Here is a 23196-nt window from a genome sequence, read left to right on the forward strand (position 1 = left end):
GTCCAAGTTGGCACCCAGGAAAGTTTTTTCTGAGATGGTGTTAACCTGGATTTCTTCTTCTTGACTGTGTATCCCAGAGAATTCAATAACCGTGTTACATAAGCCAGATGTTCCAGAAGTAGGTGCTTGTTGTCCGCTTCGATAAGGCAGTCATCCAAATAAGGGTAAATTTGTATCCCTTGAAGTCTGCAGTAGGCAATTACTGATGCCAGGCATTTCGTGAATACTCTGGGCGCAGTAGATAAGCCAAAGGGCAATGCAGAGAATTGATAGTGGATTGAACCTGCAAGAAATCTGAGGTATCTTCTGCAGCTTTGTCTGACTGGGACATGCAGGTATGCCTCCTTGAGGTCCAATGTTACTAGCCAAAACTCCTTGCCCAGCATGGGAAGAAGCTGCTGTAATTGTCAGCATCTTGAATTTTGGTACGAGTAGAACTGTGTTCAGGATGGATAAGTCCAAAATGGGTCTCCAGTCGGTTCCTTTCCTTGGTACCAGAAAAAGTCTGGAATAAAAGCCTTGACCTTGTTCGTGAGTAGGTACCTCTTGAATAGCTTTCATGGCCATAAGCTTTGAAATTTGTATTTGAGCCTCTGCCCTTTGATTGTGTGGCAGGTTCGGCATGCCTCTCATTTTTGGAAGAGTGTGAAAGTGAAATCTGTAGCCTCTGTTTATAATGTCCAGGATCCATTTGTCTGTTGTGATAATATGCCAAATTCTTGTAAATAATGCCAGCTTTTCTCCCAAGGGTGCTGCCAGCTGAGACTTGCTTGGCATGGAAAGGGGGAAGTCATTGGGTTTGTTTCGTGTATTGCTGTGCACTGTCTTTGCCACCTCTTGTTGCTGGAGTTTGCCATTGTCTGCCTCTATATGATCCTTGAGGTTGTCCTCTGCCCCTTGTGCGCCTGTATCTACCTCTTTGTGGCTTGTCCGTGGCTGGAAAGGAACAGTTCTTTGCAGGCCAATTTCTGCTAAAACGTGGTGGTTGAACCTGTAGAAAAGCTTTGACAGTTTGCATAGATTTAGCTTTTTCTTCCATTTCCCGTAGTATCTCCTCAGCATTAGTACCAAATAGTACATCCTTTTGTAAAGGAGCATCTAGTAGCTTAACTTTAACATGGTCAGGCAAGGGTTGTTCTCTAAGCCAGGCATGTCTACGAATGACTGATCCTGTCACAGCAGCTCTACTTGAGGCCTCTAGGGCATCATAGCCACATTGTAAGGTGTGTTTACCCACTTGTTCTGCACTATGCATCATATCCTGCAACTCCTTCAAATCTGGTTGTTCAGGTTGAGACATTTTATTTCTTAAATGTGATAACAGAAACTGCTGATATTTAAGCATATGGAACTGACAATTTAAGGCCCTCATGGCGAGGGTGGCTGAGGTATATACCTTTTTTCCCCACCTTTCTAAGGATCTAGACTCTCTTATGGAAGGTAGTGGATTCTTAGCAGTAGAGGCCTTCATTCCCTTGGGGCCTTGAGAAATGGTTTCAGGGTCAGCATTATGGCTTTTGTAAAGAAACTGGTGAGAGGCAGGAACTCTGTAGTGCCTATCAGGCTTGACTGGGGCAGGAGGCAGGGAATCCGGATTTAGGCAAGCCTCCGAGTAAACATCAAGTATGTCCAAGACAGGAGGTATCGCCAGAGGTCTGTGTTGAGGTAACAAAAGAAATTCCCTAAGTCTTTTCTTGGAATCAGAAAAGTCTTGGCCTTCCCAATGGAAGTGTTCCCTCAAGGTGTGCAAGGTTTCCCCAAAAGAGAAATCCTCTGGGGGAGATACAGAAGGAATGGACTGCTCAGCATCCGAATCTTCAAAAGGGGAGTACGAGTGTTCCTCTTCATCAGAATGTTCTGAAAGAATGGAATCCTGGTCAGAAGAGGGAGAAGCTTCCCTCCACTCGGGGTCTCTTGTCTGGAGGGGGCTGGGAACCCCTGATAAGAGTAATTAAATCCTCAACCATTTTTAGCATCTGCTTTTTAGGCATGGGGCCTGGAGATGGGCCCTGTGCAACAGGCCTCTTGGGATGCATGGCTGATTTGGACTTAGTAAAGGCCTTAATGGAGAATGAAGATGAGGGTCTAAAAACACCATGGGTGGAAGTGGACCTATCCACATGAGGAGGCTCAACACTCAAAGTGGCTTCGGTGGTTGTAGTCTGGGTATGGGCCGAGGTACCTGCGGTCTCAGTTACAGAGGACACCGCCAAAGAAGTGTCGTCGGTAGTCAGGAGCTGCGTAGGTGCCTCGCTGAGAACCAGACCACGTGTAGCCAGTTTTGGCGTGGTGTCGGTCTTTGTCCTTGAGTTTTTTGGACAAAACGGTAGTCGGAGTATCCAACGACATTTTATAATCAAAGGTTTTACCAAAAAAGTGCTGGGCGAACTCCGCCCGACGCTTAATAGTGCGTTTATTAAAAGTAGCGCAAAAGCGACAGGCCGAGACGTCGTGGTCTGGGCCTAAACAAGGTAAGCAGAGGGAATGGAAATCCTTATGCGGTATTTGCTTCCCACAAGAAATACAATTGTTAACTTTGTCTGACATCGGTCTGAGGCAAGAAAAGTTTCCCCAACGGGGTACTTAGCTTTAAAGAAGACTTCGGTTTCCAATTATTCGTAATTTCAGGAGCTGGCCGACCGGCACTTGCGAACTGCTTCTGCTTCGGGCACCGCGCGGCAAAAAAGACTGAAGAATATGGCGTCGGCTGTGTCTTATATACCCCTGTCGCACTGACGTCAGGAAAGAAAGCGACGACAACCGACGCCGGACCTAGACTTTGGAATTCGGCCGACCGAGGACCCGCCTGATGGCAGAAAACCCACCTGTGATTACTGCAGCTGTATGCACGATGAACATCTTATCTTAGTCAACTCAGCTTAAGCTGCCTGAAAGTTTGTGTATGTGGTTGGTACCCTGAAGCTTTGGAAGCAGGCCAGCTGTTATATCCACAACAGGATATAAACCATATAACTAAAGCTACTGCAGCAGTGATCAATATGATCAATGGATTTGCTGAGGAACGGATTTTATGAATTTTTAATACTTAGAACAATGAACAAGTAAGCTCATTAGTATGCTCATTAGCATTTGTATGTTCCAGTAAAACACAGTCACATGTAACAGCTTCACAAAACAGTCATAATCAAAATGGTCTACCTTACTTAAACCCATGAAATTCTACCATACGTAAAAAAAGCTTCTCCATCCCAGAAAAATTCAAGCTTAATTTCTACCAGCACAACCATTAACCTTAACCAAATGCCACATAAGAAATCATAATATTTTAAGGCATCACTGGAGAAAACCTCATCACCAACAACAAATCAATGCCTACTGCTAAGAAGTTTACAGCAGTACAAGCAATGTAAAACAATGCACTGAACATACTTCTGTTGCAACTGAAAGTTTCATACAATGTAGCCTTTTCTGAATGAAAACCAGTCTCTCTCCCCTTTTCAGTCAGTCTTCCCCTCACACTAGACAGGTACTATTAACGGACCATTCCCATCAAGGTTTTACTTACCCATGCAGTATGTTCCCTCAAGTAGCAGCCCTTATACTCGATAGTGTTGGCATGCCGAAGCTTCTGCAGAAACTTCACCTCTTTGATGATATCCTGCCATTTCTGTTGAGAAGGAAAAAGAGAAGAGATTATTATTTTGGTCTAATAATGCATAACAGAAAAAAAAAACACTAACAGCACCGGAGTCATAAAAAAATACATATACACACACACACACACACACACATATATATATATATATATATAAAACAAACAAAAAAAAACAAACAAAAGCAGTGCCTTAAAGGCAACTCATAAAACGCCTTCTTTCAAAACAACGTTCTTAGCAAAAGGAATATATTACAAGAAACTAATTAATTAGGAACTTAACAAATGTAGATGTTCAAACCGCTACACTGTTGCACTTCCCACTCTTGTGATGCTCTATGGTGCAGACAGTCTTCCGAAACTCTTACCTTCACCAGAGCTTCAGCTGATAACTTGCTTCCACTTCAAGACTATTGGTAGTATAAAAATAACATCAACCAGTGCCATCTTCATATATTTACTGCCCTGACAGAACCAGGAGAAAAATTCCCAGCTCTGTACGGTACACCAGGAAAGAGCTTCAGCACTAGTGAAAATCTACCATAAGGTGCCCTAATCCCAAAACGCCAAAGAAAAAGGCTACCAAAAGCAGGGGTGAGAGTATGGCCTAGTGGCAATGGGGGAGGGGGTTTAATATTGCTACTCCAACCCCAGAAGAGCACAGTCAAAGCAGAAGAAAATAAGGTGCTGGTGGGAGGGAGATTTGACTCAAACTGTGAAACTACTTGAAAATAAGAAGTTATGTACCTACCATAACGTTCCATGTTAGTTGTCTTCTCTCGCCTTCTTTCTTGCTTGATGGGTTCGGAGCCGATCCTCGGCTCCGACTCGGCACTTGCTAAGCTCGAGAGTCACTTTTACCAGCTCGAGGCAGCCCCATATCCCATGATGCAAGGCGGTAAGTACCCAGATCTCGTTTGATGACAAAGGGCAATAGCATCAAGCATAAATACTTCCCAAAGGAAGAAAGAAAGAAAGAAAACCTACAGGAAGGACCAGTTCTGAATGGTCTTCAGCATAACAATCTCTTGTAGAAAGGTCTGTCCAGGCCTGGGGAAGGAGGAGGGTGCAAGAAAGAAGGCGAGAGAAGACAACTAACATGGAACGTTATGGTAGGTACATAACTTCTTAATGTTAAGTTGTCAATCTCGCCTTCATTCTGCTTGATGGGACCGTCCTAGCACCTCTATCCTGGGTGGCTCAATGGAACAGACTCTTGAGGACTGTAGAGCCAAAACTGGCTCTGTCCCTGGAGGCCAAGTCCAATTTGTAATGGGAAACAAAAGTATGAGGAGTGGCCCAAGTGGCGCTGCACAAATAGTGTCTAAAGGAAGTCTAGCTTGAAAGGCTGTAGAAGTAGCTAAGCTCCTAGTTGAATGTGCTTTAGGTTTTGAGCACAGCTGTTTTCCCCTGAGCAGATAAATTTCAGAGATGACAGAAGACAGCCATCTAGATAAGGTCACTTTAGAAACAGGAAGGCCTTTCCTGTTATCTGCATAGGAAACAAAGAGTTGATCGGATTTCCTGAATTGTTTAGTTCTGTCCAAATAATATCTGAGTTGGCGGTGGACATCAAGATAATGTAATTTTGTTCCGATCTGTTTGAATAGTTTGGAAAAAATACAGGGAGTTCAATGGATTGATTCAAATTAGCCTTTGAGGCGACCTTAGGCAAAAGGTCGGATTAGTTCTCAATGATACTCTGTCCTTGTGAAAGACCAAGTAGGGGGGTCGAACCGAAAGAGCTTGAAGTTCAGACACCCTCCTGGCCGATGTAATAGCTACTAGGAATAAAGTTTTCCAAGAAAGACATTTTAGAGAGCAGGAAACAGCTGGCTCGAAGGGGGGAAGAATCAAGGATGTCAGCACTAAATTTAGATCCCATTGAGGAGGAGGATTCCTGATTGGAGGCTTTAGCAGGAAAATTCCTTTCAAGAAGGCTTTACAAAGCCTATGGGACATGATATTGTGATCTGCGATCCCGACATGAAAGTTCGAGATAGCAGCCAATTGAACTCTGACTGTGGAAGAAGAGGAGCCTGCATGAAAAATCTCTGCTAAGAAGTCCAGGACTGCCTGAACAGGGGCAGTGAAAGGATCAATATTCTTGGCATTAGCCCAATAAGAAGAAGAAGAGAGAGAGAATTTTCTGTCAGAAAAGGTTTAAAACTAATATAAAACTAACAATTAAGGGTTTTTTTGTTAAAAGGGGCTAAAATAGCAAAGTAGCAAATCACTTACCAGGAGCTGGTAAAAGGAGGACCTCATCAGCGAAGCGGCAAACGAGATCTGGGTACTTATCGCCTTGCATCATGGGATATGGGGCTGCCTCGAGCTGGTAAAAGTGACTCTCGAGCTTAGCAAGTGCCGAGTCGGAGCCGAGGATCGGCTCCGAACCCATCAAGCAAGAATGAAGGCGAGATTGACAACTTAACATTAAACATTTATGTGAAGTTCCTAGCATAAATGTATTATGCTCACTTTAGTATTAAGCATTGCAGTCCTCACATTTGGGAAGACTGTCAAAATAATTAGATGAGTGGAGGTGAATGAACCATCAGTCCCTTGTGGGACAGAAGCAATTCCTGCTCTGGCCCTGAATGCAGCCTCCAAGTTGTAACGTTTGGTGAAGGTGTGTACAAATGACAAAGTGGTGGCTTCAGGATGGCTTGGGTAGGAACTCCTCTAAGGAAGGCTGTGGTGGCATAACTCTAGGAGAAATGTGCTTTAATGTTACCTGGCACTAGCATCTCATGCTGCTGGTAGCAAAATGCAATGCCTTACCCACTTGCGTAAACTGGTTAGTTTTCCTAAACTCTTCTATGTTCTATGTAAATAAAATCTAAGCTGTCTCTGCTTTCTGAAGTTAGGAAAAATAACAATGAAAGCTGAACGGCCCCAGTTAAGGTCAATTCAATAACCACCTCAGGCATAATGGAAGGATTGGTTTGCAAATCTACTCTATCTGGATGGAACAAAGAATAACTGTCTATACATTAATGTTAGCAGTTACGAAACACATCAAGCAGGGGTGACCATCAACAAGAAAGAAAGAAAAACTGTTTTGCTAACAATTAAGGTCCCATGGTGGAGCCATGTGTCTTTTTTGGGTGGTCCAAGGTGAACCATTTCCCTTTGGAACTGCTTAACTGAAGGTCTAGAATAGAAAGGGGGTCCAAGGGCTGTCAAGCTGAAATAGCAACAGCATGATCTTTTGTAAATGTGTAAGCAAAGCCTGATTTCTAGGAGTCTAACAGGTATTCCAAGACCATTGCCACTTCAGCCTTTCAGAGGTCTAATTCCTAGAGGGCCAACAGAAGGAGAACCTTTTACACTTTGCATGGTATGATTTTTTTGTGCTGGGTTTCCTAGCCTCCTTTACAACGTTTAGCACATTGTTTGAAAATTTTTGCCTGCCAGAGATTAGCGACATCTCTTCTAAGCTGTCAGGCTCAGTGTGGCCAGGCTGGGGTGTAGCAGGACCCTCATTCTGAATTAGAAGGTCCACTTACTGAGGCACTTCCTCACATTTTCCTCTTGCCAAGTTGTATAATGAGGGAACCAGTGCTGCCTTGGCTAAATGGGAAGTATGAAAGAATTCCAAAACAATGGTGGTAGTTTCAGCAGTTAAGACAGCTGTGAGCTAAGAACAATTAAAAATGCTGCAAACTAGTGTAAACTGTTAAAAAAAAATTGGTAACTGAAGTGTCTATGACATTCAAAAGGTCAACAAAGAGAAAGTGAAATACAAAGGACAAAAACTGGGAAAACTTTGAAAAGGACTGAAACCAGCATGGAGCAGAGGTGGGAAAAACAAACAAAGGCAATTTTATTTACTCATCACTATTATAGATCCACAGGTAAGTACTAGGCTAGCGGCACCTGCAGGCCATTTTAAACCTACCCAATTTCCCTTTTTGTGCTTGAATTAACCTATCCCATTTGGTTACAGCTTGGCCTTACAAATCCCATAGTTGATTACTTCCGGATTACCCACTAATGAGAATAACTGGGATTATACCACAGATAATTTGAGGGAACCCATGCATGGTATAAAGCATTTAGGAGCTACCTCTGTCCATTAGTATTATTGGGGGCAGTCCTGGGGTAACTTTCCAATTTCCCATCCACTGATCCAAGTTGTGCTTGAATATGGACAGGGATGAACTTAGTTTTACGTGGATGGGGAGTCTGCTCCAGAGCAGTGATATCCTCTGCGAGATGTACCTTTCTCTCCAAACTGTTCTGTTGATATGGGAGAAGTTTAGATCTCTAGACAGATAAATCCTGATGCCAAATGACTTAATTATGTGCAGTGAAGTCCATCAGTATTGGATTGGAGGATACCTTGTATGCCAGATACAGGTCACCTCTTAGCAGTCTGTAGTATACAGAGTACAGTGATAGTGCTTTGAGTCAAAAAGACATGTTGCTTAATACATGTATCCTTTTAGTAAGGTCTCTCTTCAGGCATTCCTGATGGTGCACGTGTCTGGACAGATGCATGCCAAAGGAGGCATTACATTCAATGACTGGCCTAATAAGGGCTGAGTAAAAGGGGGCAATGACATCCTCTAGATCTAGACACAATCCCTTCGTTTGTAAGCTGTGCAATACAGAATTACTTTCTTACAATAATGGAAATATGCTGATCAAAGGTTAGAGGTCACTGTCCACATAAAAAGTTCCCAAATCCTGAACAACTGGATCAACTCTTAGGGACATGCTGCTGATGTGACAGCTCCATGGGATAGATAATTTTTCAAAGCATGCAATAATGCATTTTTTGGCATTCAGTTTCAGTTCATGAACTGACACCATTTGGGGATTCAATGACTGCTCCTAGTTTGCAGTCATATGTAAACTTAGTCAGCCATAACCCTTTGGTATTGGGTTTTACCCTCATAAAATCAGATGCCAAAGAGGAGAGTCCCAGCACAGAACACTAGTGGACTCATTGGTGGCTCTCTTTTTTGTGTGTGGAGATGACTTCCCCTATTTTGATTTCCTGCATCCTATCAGTGAGCCAGCTGACACTCCAGCAGCTGACATAGGGGTTTATTCCCACTTTATTTAGCTCTTCTACTAAGCCTGAGTGGAGACCTGTGTCAAGCTTTTTTATTATTATTACTAGTTCACTGATTAAGTGGGTTGATCTATTGACCTTTTTCAGCCAAATTTCTCAAGCTTAAAAAGCAGAACATGCATTAGGATTTTACTAATCAACAGTATCATATCAAGAGTAAGTAGTAAAATTTAGCATACAGTGATACAGTCAATAAGGATAGGGTGATACTAAAAAAATCCAGTCAAAGAGCACTGAGAAAAGTAGGACTGAAAGCAGCACAGAACAGAGCTGGGAAAAGGAGAGAGTAATTAATTCATAAACATATAAAATCAATTAGCCAGTCTTGACCATTTGTTCACTGAGTACACAGGCTGGTCTACACCCTGGCAACAAAAAAAGGGGAGGACAGTGAAAGGAGGGAGCAGCTACACCTGCAATGATCACTCGTGTAATGTTATGGTACATTTATTACACAAGCTTAAACAGCAGAAAACACATTACAATTGTACTATCATCATCATATACAGAAAAAAATGTAAATGGTAAAATTCTGTATCTAATGATACATTCACGGTAGAAAGGGTAATATTAAAAGAAAATCCAAAAAACATTGAGACTTGCAAAGATACAGTGCAATTATATATAAACCTATTTATACATACGAAATATGCGTGAATACTGCACCACATTATGACGCTGATGATTTTTTAAAAATTGATTCTTTTAACTATAATATGGGTGGGTTAATTACATCACCAATTTCATGAAAGCAGATGAAAAACATTCTGTAAAGAGATGCTATTTAAGTGAGTCTTTGAAGTTTTTAACAGTGTTTTTCATATCAGTAAGCAAGTGGTTCCAGGTACGGGTCCCAATATAAAGTAGAGAAGGCTGTCTCACCTATGGCAGTTATAAATGGTACACATACCAGAGAGAAAATGTTCTCTTGTGTACTTCTGAGTTCATAAGGGTGAAGTACAGTTGTGTACATAAACGTACCTTAACAGTAGATGTATGAATCACTACTGCAATAGCTTTAGCAATACAAGTTACATCCTGCACAAAGCATAAAAGCTGGCCAGGTTCCGAAGCTTAAGGGCACCTTCTACATGCCCAAACAATTGACAGCTCAAGCAGAACTGTAGAAAATCAGAAGTATAGGTGCCAAGCTTTCAGAACTTTTAAGTCAACAGTAAGAAGGTAGAGAGAAGCTTGAAAGAGGACAATGCTAGGTAAATAAAATATAATGTCCACACCCTGGCAACAAAAAAAGGGGAGGACAGTGAAAGGAGGGAGCAGCTACACCTGCAATGATCACTCGTGTAATGTTATGGTACATTTATTTGCGCAACTGCGCTTTGTTCAATATTTGATCACTGCTGTTATGTACCTCAAAATACAGCCTTAACTACATGCTAAGAATACCACAGCTTAAACCAACTGGGAGGGAGAAATGTTGGTGGCCAAGAAGCACCTGGACAATAGTCCTAGCAAAGCCTGTTCAAGACATGGTAAAAGGAATCTAATTTGTAGTGCTCTGTAAAGGTATGTAGACAGGATCAAGTTGCTGCCTCTAGAATACTTCCAAAGTCCTCCCCTTTCCAAAAGGCCACGGATGAAGCAAAGGCTCTAGTAGAATGCGGCTTACCCTGCCTTGAACTGACTTAAGGTGGATACAACGAAAGGCGATGGCATGGGATAACCACCTGGAAACAGAATGCGTTGACACAAACTGTCTTTTTTCCTTACCTTTATAAGAAATGTAGAACTTGCGTTTCTGAAGATTTTAGTTCTAGCAATATAATAGCAGAGTTCTCTGTGGCCATCCAGAGAATAAAAAATATTTTCTCCCTCATTTTCAGGCGCTAGAAAGACTACAGGGTGATGGGACAGCTTGACTTGAAGACACGGATACCACTTTAGGCATAAAAGAAGGATTAGTTGACAAGGAAACCTTATTGTAGTAGATGAGATAAGGTTGTAACCCACTCTTCCTGAAGTCAGAACAATTAGCAAAATAGTTTAAGGTTATAAACCTCAGCTGGTTAAAATGGAGTAGGTATTAACTTTTCCAAAGAAAGTTAAGATCCCAAGGAGAAGCCATCAGTTTTCTATGCAGACTAGTATGTAAAAAGTACAGTTGTGTACACTTATCATAAATGTAGATGTTCGAGTATATTCACTGTTGCAGTCATTACATATGGGTTATCTGCTTGCAGGTAGCCCTCAGTCAGCCTGATTATCAAAGTCTCGGGTCCTGCGTCGGTTGCTGTCTCATCTTCCATGACGTCAATTAGTCAGGGGTATAAAGCACGCAGCCGATGCCATTACATCAGTTTTTCTTGCCCCAGATGTCAGGTGCCCCCTAATGGGAAGCAATTATATACAAGGTTACACCTTCAACAAAAAGCAAATACACCAGAAAGCTTTAAGTATAGTAAACAAGAAGAGAGGTACAGTCAATAGAAGTCAGGGGGATAGAGGGAGGGCAACCAGGACTGCAACAGTGAATGCACTCGAACATCTACATTCATGGTACGTGTACACAACAGTACTATTTTCTTCGTGTTTCACTGTTGCAGTCATTACATTTGGGTAGTTTCCCAAACCAAAGGAAGGGAGGAGACAATTAGCATTAGGACCAGCTATTAGGCCCTGCAACAGTGCAGTGGCAAAATCTGCTCTGGATTTAGAAAAAATTGGCAAGTGGTAATGCTTGGTGAAGGTATGTATAGAACTCCAGGTAGCAGCTTCTAGGATGTCCCTGGTAGGAACACATCTGAGAAAGGCTGCAGACGTAGATGCAGCAATGGTGGAATGGGGTCTTATCCCCTGTGGGGTAGGTTTTCCATGGTGCTTGTAGCAGAAATTAATGCAATGGCCTATCCACTTAGAAATGGTTTGCTTTGAAATGGCCTTCCCCTCTGCCCCTGCAGCAAATGCATCCAGCAGCTATTCAACTTTCCTCAGAGGCTCAGTCCTGTCCAAATAAAATCTAAGTTGTCTGTGTACGTCCAAGGAGTGCAGTATTCGTTCCCCTTTGTTCTGTGGATTAGAAAAGAAGGTTTGCAAATGAATGGACTGATTAAGGGCCACACTGGACACCACCCTGGGCATAAAGGAAGGATTGGTCCTGAGGGACACCCTGTCTGCACGAAAGATGATGAAAGGCTCCACTACCATGACGGCATGTAGTTCAGATACCCTTCTTGCTGAAGTGATGGCTAGAAGGAAGGCTGTTTTCCAATAAAGGAATTTCAACTCTGCAGTTGCAACTGGCTGAAAGGAAGGTAGAGTGAGCTTTTTCAATACAAAGTTAAGGTCCCAGGCTGGAGTAGGCTCTCTCCTGGGTGGTCTTAAGTTTTTGGCTCCTTTGAGGAATTGTTTCAGCAGTGGATCAGAGAAGAGGGGTGGCTCCGTATTATAATGTGCTGAAATGGCAGAGGCATGAATTTTAATTGAGGAGAAGAAAGCATCTCAGTTAAGTATTGAAGAATATGCAGTAAATTGGGCACTGTTGTGCCCATCCCCTGAGTTTGGCTCCAGGAACAGAATCTTTTCCACTTTTCAGCATAGGATTTTCTAGTACTATATCTCCTTGCTTCCAGAATGACATCCATCTCTTGCTTACTGAGGGATGGTAATGGAGAGCTCAGGTAATTAGCCAGGCTGAAAGGTTCAGGGTTTGAAGTTGGGGGGGGGGGCAGAATCTGGCCCTCCTGCTGGGACAGCAGGGAAGGGATCTCAGGCAGGTGCTATGGTTCCAGCAGTTACACACCGAGCAAGAGGGGGTAACACCAGTGTTGGCGTGGCCAGTCTGGTGCAATGAGTATTATCCTTGGTTTGTCCTGTTTGATCCTTAGTAGAGCTTTGGAGAGGAGAGGCAGAAGGGGAAAAGCATAAACTGATCGGATTTTCCAGGTGGAGGACAGGGCATCCATTTTCCAAGCTTGTCTGTGGGGAGTCCTTGTGCAGAATTTGTCCAATTGGTAGTTCCTGAGGGGAGGCAAACAGGTCCATCTCTGGGCTCCCCCCATTTTTTTCTCAAACTGTTGACCATCTTTGGTTCCAGTTTCCACTCGTGTGGGTCCATGAGATTACTGCTTAGGTCATCTGCCAGTGTATTTAGCTTGTCTGGCAGGAATTGAGCTTGTAGGTGCACTTGGAAGCTCAAGGCTGTGTTCCACAGAGCCATGGCCAGTCTGCAGAGAGGGCATGAGTGGCTTCACCCCTGCTTGTTTATGTACCACATAAGTGGTGCTGTCCGTCTTTACCAATAATTGTCCTGGAAGAATGTGGTCCATGAAGGCTGTCAGAGAATTCTGCACAGCTAACATTTCTTTTTGACTGATATGCAAGTGCATTTGACTCGGTTTCCATTCGCCCTGAATGCACTGCCTTGCCAGGTGAGCCCCCCCATGCATAGTCGGATGAGTCTGTTGTTAGGGTTTGGGCGGCAGGGGGTAGAGTAAATGGCAGTCCCTTGTTGTGGTGGCAGGCCTCTGCTGACCAAAGGAACTCTGTCTTTATACAAGGAATGATAGGAATCATTGATTCTAGGTCCTGAGAATGCTGACACCATAGGCTTTTTAGATATCATTGTAGTTTCCTCATAGGCAGTCTTGCATATGGAATTAGTAGAATGCAAGAGGCCATGAACCCCAGGACCTGCAGTATTTTCCTTGCAGATAGCTGGGTCTTTCTGGCCAGTAGTTTGAAGTAGGCTGTCAAACTTGTTTCCCCTGGCGTGAGGTAGGCCATCTGGGAAGTTGTATTCAAGCTTGCTCCCAGGAATACAATTTTTTGGCAGGGTACTAGGTGTGATTTCTTTTTGTGTATGGTGTCCCCCAGTGAAGTTGGTTTCTTTACAAATGCCAGATGATTGAATAGTATGTCCTGGCTTTCTGCCTGAATTAGACAATCGTCCAGGTATGGCTATATTTGAATATTTCTTTGCCTGCAGAATGCAATGACAAGCTGGGCACTTTGTGAATACCCTGGGCACAGTAGATAAGCCAAAGGGCAGTGCAGAGAAAGTACAGTTGTGTACCTATCATAAATGTAGATGTTCGAGTGTATTCACTGTTGCAGTCATTACCCTTGGGTTATCCTCCTGGCAGGCTACCCTCAGTTGGCCAGAATTCCAAAGTCTAGGTCCAGCGTCGGTTGCTGTCGCCTCTTCCCTGACGTCAGGGAGCCAGGGGTATAAAAGATGCAGCCAACGCCATTTTCTTCAGTTTTTCTTGCCCCAGATGTCAGGTGTCCCAAATAGGTAGGCTAAAAAATATACCAATAAGAAATGCATGCACAAAAATAACATTTACTTCATCTACAAGCAAATACACCAAAAAGGTTGTATAGGATAGGGAAGTACAGATAAGACCCAGCAAAGAGAAAGTACAGTTTTGAACCTACCATAAATGTAGATGTTCAAGTGTTCACACTGCTACAGTCATTAGACTTGGGTTTATCCTGCCGTCAGGCAGTCCCGCTGTCTGCCAGAGTTCCAAAGTCTTGGTCCAGCGTCAGTTGCTGTCGCCTCTTCCCTGACGTCAGGGAGCCAGGGGTATAAAAGATGCATCCGATGCCATTTTCTTCAGTTTTTCTTGCCCCAGATGTCAGGTGCCCCCAAGTAGGTAGGAAATACATATTGATAATAAAAAATATACATATCAAATAAGAACAATGCCTTCAGTTACAAGCAAATACACCACAAAGGTTGTATAGGATAGAAAGGTATAGATAAGACCCATTAGTTCAGAGGGGATGGAGGGAGGGTAATCTGGACTGCAGCAGTGTGAACACTCGAACATCTACATTTATGGTAGGTACAAAACTGTACTATGTTCATCGTGTTACACTGCTGCAGTCATTACACTTGGGTAGAATCCCAAAGCTAAGGTTGGGTGGCTGGTCTATAAAGAGTTAGGACTGACTATGAGGCCCTGCAGAACTGCAGTGGCAAATCCTGCTCTGAATTTAAAGTAAAGAGGCAGGTGGTAATGCTTGGTGAAGGTGTGCACTGAACTCCAAGTTGCAGCCTCCAAAATTTCCTTGGTAGGTACTCCTCTGAGAAAGGCTGTTGCCCTGGTGGAATGTGGCCTAATGTTATTTGGGACTGATTTTCCATGCTGTGTGCAGCAGTAACGAATACAGTGTCCTATCCATTTGGATATAGTCTGCTTTGAGATAGCCTTGCCCTGTGATCCTGCAGCATATGCTACAAACAGTTGCTCAGTTTTCCTGAAAGCTTTTGTTTTGTCCAAGTAGAAGGGTAGCTGCCTGTGTATGTCCAAGGAATGCAGAAGTTTCTCTCATTTATTCAGGGAGTTTGGATAAAAAGTTGGCAAATGGATGGTTTGGTTAAAAGCCACACTAGATACCACCTTTGGCATAAAAGTAGGGTTTGTCCTTAACGAAACCCTGTCCTGATGAAAGATTATAAACAGTTCCACTGCCATTAATGCCTGTATATTTGAGACTCTTCGTGCTGAAGTTACTGCCAAGAGCAGAGCTGTTTTCCATAATAAAAATTTTAGATCGGCTGTATTGGCTGGCTCAAAAGGTGGCAGGGTCAGTTTTTCCAAAACGAAATTGAGGTCCCAAGTTGGTGTTGGTGCTCTCCGGGGCGGTCTTATGTTTTTAGCCCCTCTGAGGTACTGCTTTAGCAAGGGATGAGAGAATAAAGGAGGATCCGTGTTGTAATGTGCTGAAATGGCAGAAGCGTGGATCTTAATTGATGAGAAGGATAGGCCTCTGTCCAACATCTCAGTTAAGTATTGTAAAATCTGAGGAATGTTTGGAACAAGAGGGTCAAGGCTTTGAGCCTGGTTCCAGGCGCAGAATCTCTTCCATTTTTCTGAGTAAGCTTTCCTGGTGTTAGGCCTCCTGGCCTCCAAAATGACATCCATAATGGCTTTAGAGAGAGGCGTTGCCTGTTTGACTAATGAAACTACCATGCAGCCAGGTTTAGGGTTTTGAGATGACCGTGCAGGATCTGATTGTTTTGTTGAGTCAGAAGGTGTGGAATTTGAGGCAAAATCCAAGGTGGGCCTTGAGCTAAGTTCCTTAAGATAGGGTACCAGTGCTGGCGTGGCCAGTCTGGAGCAATCAGGATCATCTCTGTTTTTTCTTGTCTGGCTTTTAGGAGTACCTTTGAAAGGAGAGGCAGTGGCGGGAAGGCATAAACTTTTAGGTTTTTCCAGCTGAACAAAAGAGCATCCAATTTCCATGCTTGTTTGTGATAAGTCCTTGTGAAGAATTTTTGCAGTTGGCAATTCAGTGGGGAGGCAAAAAGATCTATGTCTGGGCATCCCCATTTTTGCGTTACCATGCTGAAGATTTGTGGATTCAATTTCCATTCGTGAGGGTCCATGATATTTCTGCTTAGATCGTCTGCCAGAGTATTTTTCTTTCCTGGCAGGAATTGTGCTTGCAGGTGAACTTGATACGTTAAGAGCGGTGTTCCACAAGGTCATTGCCTGCCTGCACAGGGGATAACAATGAGTGTCCCCTTGCTTGTTTATGTACCACATTACTGTGGTGTTGTCTGTCTTTAGTAATAGTTGTCCTGGATGCAGAAGGTCCTTGAAAGCTGTTAGGGCATTTTGAACAGCCAACATCTCATTTTGATTGATGTGAAGATGCATCTGGTCTGTGGTCCATTCGCTCTGAATGCATTTTCCTGCCATGTGTGCACCCCAGGCGTAGTCCGAAGCATCTGTTGTTAGAGTCTGCCTGGCTGTGGGTAGGGTAAAATGCTGACCCTTGTTTAGGTGACATGCCTGTGCCCACCATCGAAACTACTGTTGTAGGCAGGGAATCATTGGTATTACTGCTTCTAAACTGTGAGAGTGTTGAGTCCAAACACTTTTTTAGGTACCATTGTAATTTCCTCATATGCAGTCTGGCATATGGTATTAGCAGTATGGAGGATGCCATGAATCCCAGGGCCTGCAGAATTTTTCTTGCCGGGAGATGGGACATTTTTGCCAGTAATTGAAAATATTGAGTTAGTTCAACTTGTTTGTCTGGCGTGAAGTAAGCCATCTGGGCCGATGTATTTAAGCTGGCACCCAGGAATATAATCTGTTGTGAGGGCACTAGTTTAGACTTCTTTTCGTTTACTGTGTACCCTAGAGAAATTGGCAACCTTTTTACAAACGCCAGATGCTGTAGAAGAATGTCCTTCGTCTCTGCTTGAATGAGGCAGTCGTCCAGGTATAGATACATTTGTATTCCTTTTTGTCTGCAAAATGCAATTACTGGTACCAGGCACTTTGTGAAGACCCTGGGAGCAGTAGATAAGCCAAAGGGCAGTGCAGAGAATTGGTAGTGCATTGTACCAGCTTTAAATCTGAGCTATCTTCTGCAATTTTGTCTGATTGGAACATGCAGCTATGCCTCTGAAGTCCAGAGTAACAAGCCAAGCCTTCTTGCCAGCATGGGTAGAAGCTGCTGTAATGTCAACATTTTGAATTTCAGAAAATCCAGGTAAGTATTTAGAATTAAAAGTTCTAGTATGGGCCTCCAGGCCTTGTCCTTTCTGGGGACCAGGAAGAGTCTTGAGTAAAATCCTTGTCCCTGTTGTGGTACTTTTTGAATAGCTCTCATGTACATGAGGGCTGAATTTTGTTTTTGTGGCAGGTCTGGCAGTCCTTTTAGCCTTGGTAAAGTATGAAAGTGGAACCTGTAACCTTGAGACACAATATTCAGAACCCATTTGTCTTGGGTGATTGACTGCCAGTTTTGAGAAAAAAGTGCTAGTTTTCCCCCCCAAGAGGGCTTCCAAAAGGGAAGTGCTTGGTGTACGAAGGGGAAAGTCATTGTGACTGTATCCTGTAAGGTTGAGACTTGTCCTCACCTCCTTTTGGGGTTGAGGTGCCCCACTGTCGTTGCCTGTTTGAGCCTTGGGGTTGAGATCTGCCTCTCTGTGGCCTGTCTGACACTGGAAAGGACCAATTCTTTGTTGGCCAATTTCTGCTAAAACAAGGTGGATGTACCTGTAAGAAATCCTTGACTGTTTGCATAGATTTAGCTTTATCCTCCATTTTCTTTAACACCTCTTCTGCCTCACCACCAAACAAGGTATCATGCTGTAAAGGAGCATCCAATAATTTTGCCTTAACATGATCAGGTAAAAATCTGTTCTTTTAACCAAGCATGTCTTCGAATCACAGAACCTGTAACTGCGGCTCTACAAAAAGCCTCTAAGGAATCAAAAACCACATTGCAGAGTATGTTTTCCCACCTGTTCAACTGCATGCAATAAATTCTGCATTTCTTTGCAATCAAGAGCTTCTGAGCTTACAAGCATTTTCTGTCTTAACTGACGCATTAAATATTGTTGGTACTTAAGCATATAAAACTTTTAGTTATGTACTTACCATAACTTTAGATGTTTGGGATCCATCTCGCCTACATTCTGTACTGATGGGTTCGGAGCCGATCCTTGGCTCCGACTCGGCACGCTATACTATAGAGCGAAGTCTCTAATTGGCTGAGCTATTCTACATCCCAGGATGCACCACCACTACTTCCCCAGATCTTGTTTGTCCGCACACATGCACACACTCAGACAGTTGAAATAACATTGCCAGGTGTTTCAAGATGAAACGGCTAAACTGAACCGTCCGGTCTCTTCTGATCTCCAAGGCAGGGGGAAGGAGGGTGGGTTATTAGGAATGTAGGCGAGATGGATCCCAAACATCTAAAGTTATGGTAAGTACATAACTAAAAGATGTTATGTGATCCTATCTCGCCTACATTCTGTACTGATGGGACAGCGTCCCTAGCACCTGATTCCTGGGTGGCTCACTGGAAAACACTCCTAAGAACTGTGGAACCGAAGGAAGCTCGCCCGAGATGCCACATCCAATTTGTAATGAGAAATGAAGGTGTGAGGAGAAGACCAGGTAGCCGCAGCACAAATGTCACTAATGGCAAGCTTGGAATGAAAGGCTGTCGAAGTAGCCATAGCCCTTGTAGAATGAGCTTTCACAGTGGTTGTAAGCTCTCTATTAGAAAGAAGGTAAGTATGACTGATACAGTCTCTGATCCACTTGGCAATAGTGACCTTCGTGACGGCTTTGCCCAATTTATTGTCCAAAAAGGACACAAACAACTGATCTGTTTTCCGTGTTTGGTGCGTCCTATCTAGGTAGAAACGCAATTGCCTGTGAACATCCAATGAATGGAAAATGTATTCCGCTCTGTCTGAGTAATTTGGGAAGAAAACTGGGAGTTCCAATGACTGTTGAAGACAAAAACTAGAACAAACCTTGGGAACAAAGGATGGATTAGGCCTGAGGGATACTCTATCCTTGTGAAAAACCAGGTACGGTGGTTTGACACATAGGGCTTGAAGTTCCGATACTCTTCTGGCTGATGTAATTGCCACCAAAAAAGCAGTCTTCCAAGAAAGAAATTTCAAGTCACAAGTTGCTGCCAGTTCGAAGGGGGAAGGGGTCAAAGCACCTAATACGAAATTAAGATCCCACGGTGGAACGGGATGAGAAATCGGAGGTCGTAGCAGCCCAGCACCTTTCATGAAGGTTTTACACAACTTATTGCTCATCAAAGGTGGGTCTATACTTTCATGAAAATTAGAAATAGCTGCCAATTGAACCTTAATGGTAGAGACCGAAGAACCTTGATTGAACAAGGAAGCTAAAAATTTCAAAACTTCTGACACCGGGGCAGTAATGGGATCTAACCCCCGGAGTTGGGCCCAAATGGCGAATCTCTTCCATTTGCTGTTATACATTTTTTTAGTCAAATTCTTGTGGGCCGAGGACAAGATATGTATGACTTCCGAGTCCAAAACCTGGTTCCTGACTATGGTCGGAAGTGGAGGAGCCAAGCTGTTAACCTCAAAACGAGTGAAGGGACTGATGAAGCTGTCCCGACTGGTGGATCAAGAGGTCTGGAACCTGGTCCAGGAACCATGGACCGTCCAGTGTGTATTTCCGAAGAAAAGGCAGCCAGACTTGACGAGGCCAGTATGGGGCAACTAAAATCATCTTGCACTGCAAGTGAATCGCCTTCTGGATCACCCTGGGAAGAAGGGGAACCGGTGTAAAGGCGTACAGTAGGCCGGTGGGCCAAGCTTGGACTAGGGCTTCCTTGGGAATCCCCCCCGGAACTGGGGTGAGAGAGAAGAACTGAAGACATTTCGTGTTGAGAGGAGTTGCAAAGAGGTCGCAACAAGGAGTTCCCCATCTTCTGAAGATCTGAGTTGCCACTCTGTCGTTCAGAGACCACTCGTGCGGGGAGAGAATAGTTCTGCTCAGTCTGTCGGCTATCACATTGGATCTCCCCGGAATGTGTGTTGCTACCAAGAAACGGTTGGTTGCAATAGCCCAATCCCATACTTTCATGGCCTCTCTGCAAAGGGGGTAGGACCTGGTCCCTCCCTGCTTGTTCAGGTACCAGACTACTGACATGTTGTCGGACTGAACGGCAATCATGCCCTGGGGGAGGTAACTGTGTAGTGCTTGTAGCGATAGAAGCACCGCCCTCATTTCCAGTATGTTGATGTGGAGGGAACTCTCGTCGGGGTGCCACTTGCCTTGGACTGACCTGCCCAGGTAATGTCCCCCCCACCCCGTCTGGGAGGCGTCCGTAGTCAAAGTGGCCACTGGAGGTGGAGGAACGAAGGGTCGCCCCTGATCCAGGTTGGAGGAAAGAAGCCACCAACGGAGGTCCTGTTTGCACGTCTCCGTGATCATAATGAGGTGACAGAGGGAGATCCTGATACGACCACTGGACTGACAGGAGCCACTGGAGAATCCTCATGTGCAATCTTGCTAAGGGAACTAGGAGAACGGTAGCCGACATGGAACCCAACAGTTGTAGGACCATCCTGGCTGGGGCTCGGCGTTTGAAGAGCAATGCTCGGACTTGAGATTGTAATATTTCTATCCTCTCTGTAGGAAGATAGACCCGCATTTGTTTTGAGTCTATCTCTACTCCAATAAATCGTATGCGCTGAGATGGCAGCAACATAGACTTTTCCCAATTGAAGGTGATTCCTAGGGAGTTGCCTAGAGATATAGTGGCTGCTAGGTTCTGTAAGAGTAGACGCCTGGAAGAGGCAGTTAGGAGCCAGTCGTCTAGGTATGGAAACACCTGGAATCCTAGACTTCTCAGGTGAGCAGTCACCACCGCCAAACATTTGGTGAACACCCTGGGGGCTGTGGTGAGACCAAAGGGCAGTGCGCGGAACTGGAAATGAAAGTCTCCCAGGCTGAAGCGCAAGTGTCTCCTGGACGCCTGATCTATCAGGATATGATAATAGGCGTCCTTGAGATCTATGGAGCACATCCAAACACCTTCCTCCAGCAGCGGGAGAATGGATTGTAAGGTGACCATCCGGAACTTGGACTTCTTGACAGAACGGTTGAGTTTGCGGAGATCCAAGATAGGCCTCATGTCCCCGGTCTTTTTTGGCACCAAAAAGAATCTTGAGTAAGTCCCTAATCCGGTCTGGTCTTCGGGGACCGGTTGGATGACTCCTTTTTGAAGCAGCTTTGAAATTTCGATGGCTGCGAGATCCCGTTGACTGGGTGGTGGGTCCGGGATGTTGTAACCTCTGGCAGTGATCCGGAGCACCCATCGGTCCTGAGTGATATTCTCCCAGGCCTTTAGGTGCCTCGAAAAACTACCCCCGACTGGTTCTGGAGCGGCGCAGTCGGGCAATCCTTCAGGGATGCTGGAAGGTTGAGGAGCCACGAAAGGACTCGCGGTCTCCAGTGTTGCGGGGGCCTCTGCCGCCTCTGGGCCGGCGTCTTCCTGAAAACTTTTCCCCCTCCTCTGCCTCTATAGAAGGGGGATCATCCTGCTGTGAGGGGTAAGTCTTCTGAGATTTGCAGAACCACATTTTCCCCCCTCTTCTAGCCTCGGGATAAGGCCGGAAGGGAGTGGAAAACCGTGCCCCTACGGCAGTCAAAGTCTTACCCTCTTGTTCACAGCGGGTCAAGGTGTCCTTTACCTTGGGTCCAAACAAGGAGGACCCATCAAAGGGAGCGTCGGCAAAGGAAGACTTGAAGGCCTCCGCAAAATGACACAGGCGGAGCCAGGCTTGTCTCCGTAGAGCAACACCTGTACCCACCGCTCTACTCACCCCCTCGGCCGCATATGAAATGAGCCTCATGGACGAGTTCGATATTGAAGATAGAGTAGCCAACTGAGAGCTAACCGTCTGGGCCAACTGCTCAGGTAGGTTACCAGAAAGGGTATCTGAAAGTCCCTTGACCAGATCCCTCTGAAGTCTGGTGAAGTGCGTAAGGTAATTCCGAGACCTTAACGTAAATGCTGCTGAAGTAAGGGTGCGCTTCCCATACCGATCCATAATCCTGGACTCTATTAGGAGGATGGACGGACGTCGAACCCTCTGCCACATCTTGCTGGGTAGCAGATGCCACCACCAGGGCATCTACGGCCACACCTTAGATAAGAATTCCTTTTCAGGGGGGGGCTGACAAATTTATTCGGGCGAGCTGGCACCGGTTCCACAGAATCCGGGTGCTCCACGCCCTCGAGATCAAATCCAGGAGCTCATCGAAGAGTGGAGACACCCAGGAGGCGGAAGGCTGAGCCCCGAAGGCCTTGAGGAATACCGACTCCTCAGCGGAAGGGGGTTTGGACTGCCAGTCGCCTTGTTGCTTGAGGATTTCTAAGATGTCCACAAAGGAGACATCATCCGAGGCGACTTGGGGACCCCTCCGCATCATCGAGGTCGGTGTCCGAGGTGAGAGACTCATCAGGCGGTCGGCGTGCTTCCTCTTACACTGTCTCTTCCTGGGAGGTTCCTCCGAAGAAGCCTCGGAAGGACCCCAGGAAGGAGGAATCCCCAATGGGGTGACCTCAGGCCCCAGGGCTCCGCTGTCTTGAGACAGGGGACAACAAAGGAACAAGTCTCCGTGCCAAGGGAAGGTGCGGAGAGATGGTGGAGGTAGCCAAGGAAGATTTGGCCAAACCAGTCCTCATGGCCCTGAGGCCGGATCCCCCGAGTCCTGGGAAGGTCCGACCCCGAGGCCACAACAGTAGGCGGCACTCCCGCAGCCGACGACCGAGAGGAGGCTCGGAACCGAAAGCATCGAACCCGGCGTCACCCCGGGTCCGACCGAGGAGGTCCGTGTGCGAACTCCGATCCGAAGGTCGGGTTGGAGTAAGGGTCGGAGCCGACCAGAGAACCTCCACTGGCTCCACCAGCACCGACTCCAATGGTGCCGAGGCTGTTGGAGGAGGAACCAATACAACAGGGTGGACAATCGGCTCCGGAGCCGACTGGGCTGGAGCCGAGACTAACTTTTGGAAAACTGGAGACTGGAACAGCCTTTGAAGCACCCTGTCTATATCCGAATCGGACATCCTCGAAGACCGAGAAGAGACCGATCGGGCCCGGGTTGACTTCTCTGCCGGTTCCGAAAGACTGGGGGACCTGCTCCGAATAGTCTCAAGCAGTATCGGCGCCGAGGGAGATTCCATCAGCACAGCAATTTCCCTCGGAGCC

At 45.2% G+C, this 23196-nt stretch overlaps 1 protein-coding gene across 1 annotated transcript in view; it reads right to left on the reverse strand.

Moving 5' to 3' along the window:
- The window catches only part of TAOK2 (TAO kinase 2), a gene marked incomplete in the record, with an annotated part of 2530163 nt that overhangs the window by 2011543 nt on the left and 495424 nt on the right, over nucleotides 1–23196 (reverse strand). Inside the window, 1 exon segment of the mRNA XM_044086327.1 lies at nucleotides 3527–3628. Coding sequence (XP_043942262.1) covers nucleotides 3527–3628 — 102 coding nt within the window.

Source organism: Protopterus annectens, chromosome 10.part0 (genome assembly GCF_019279795.1).
Source record: "Protopterus annectens isolate FY-2018-M chromosome 10.part0, PAN1.0, whole genome shotgun sequence".
Taxonomy (NCBI): domain Eukaryota; kingdom Metazoa; phylum Chordata; order Ceratodontiformes; family Protopteridae; genus Protopterus; species Protopterus annectens.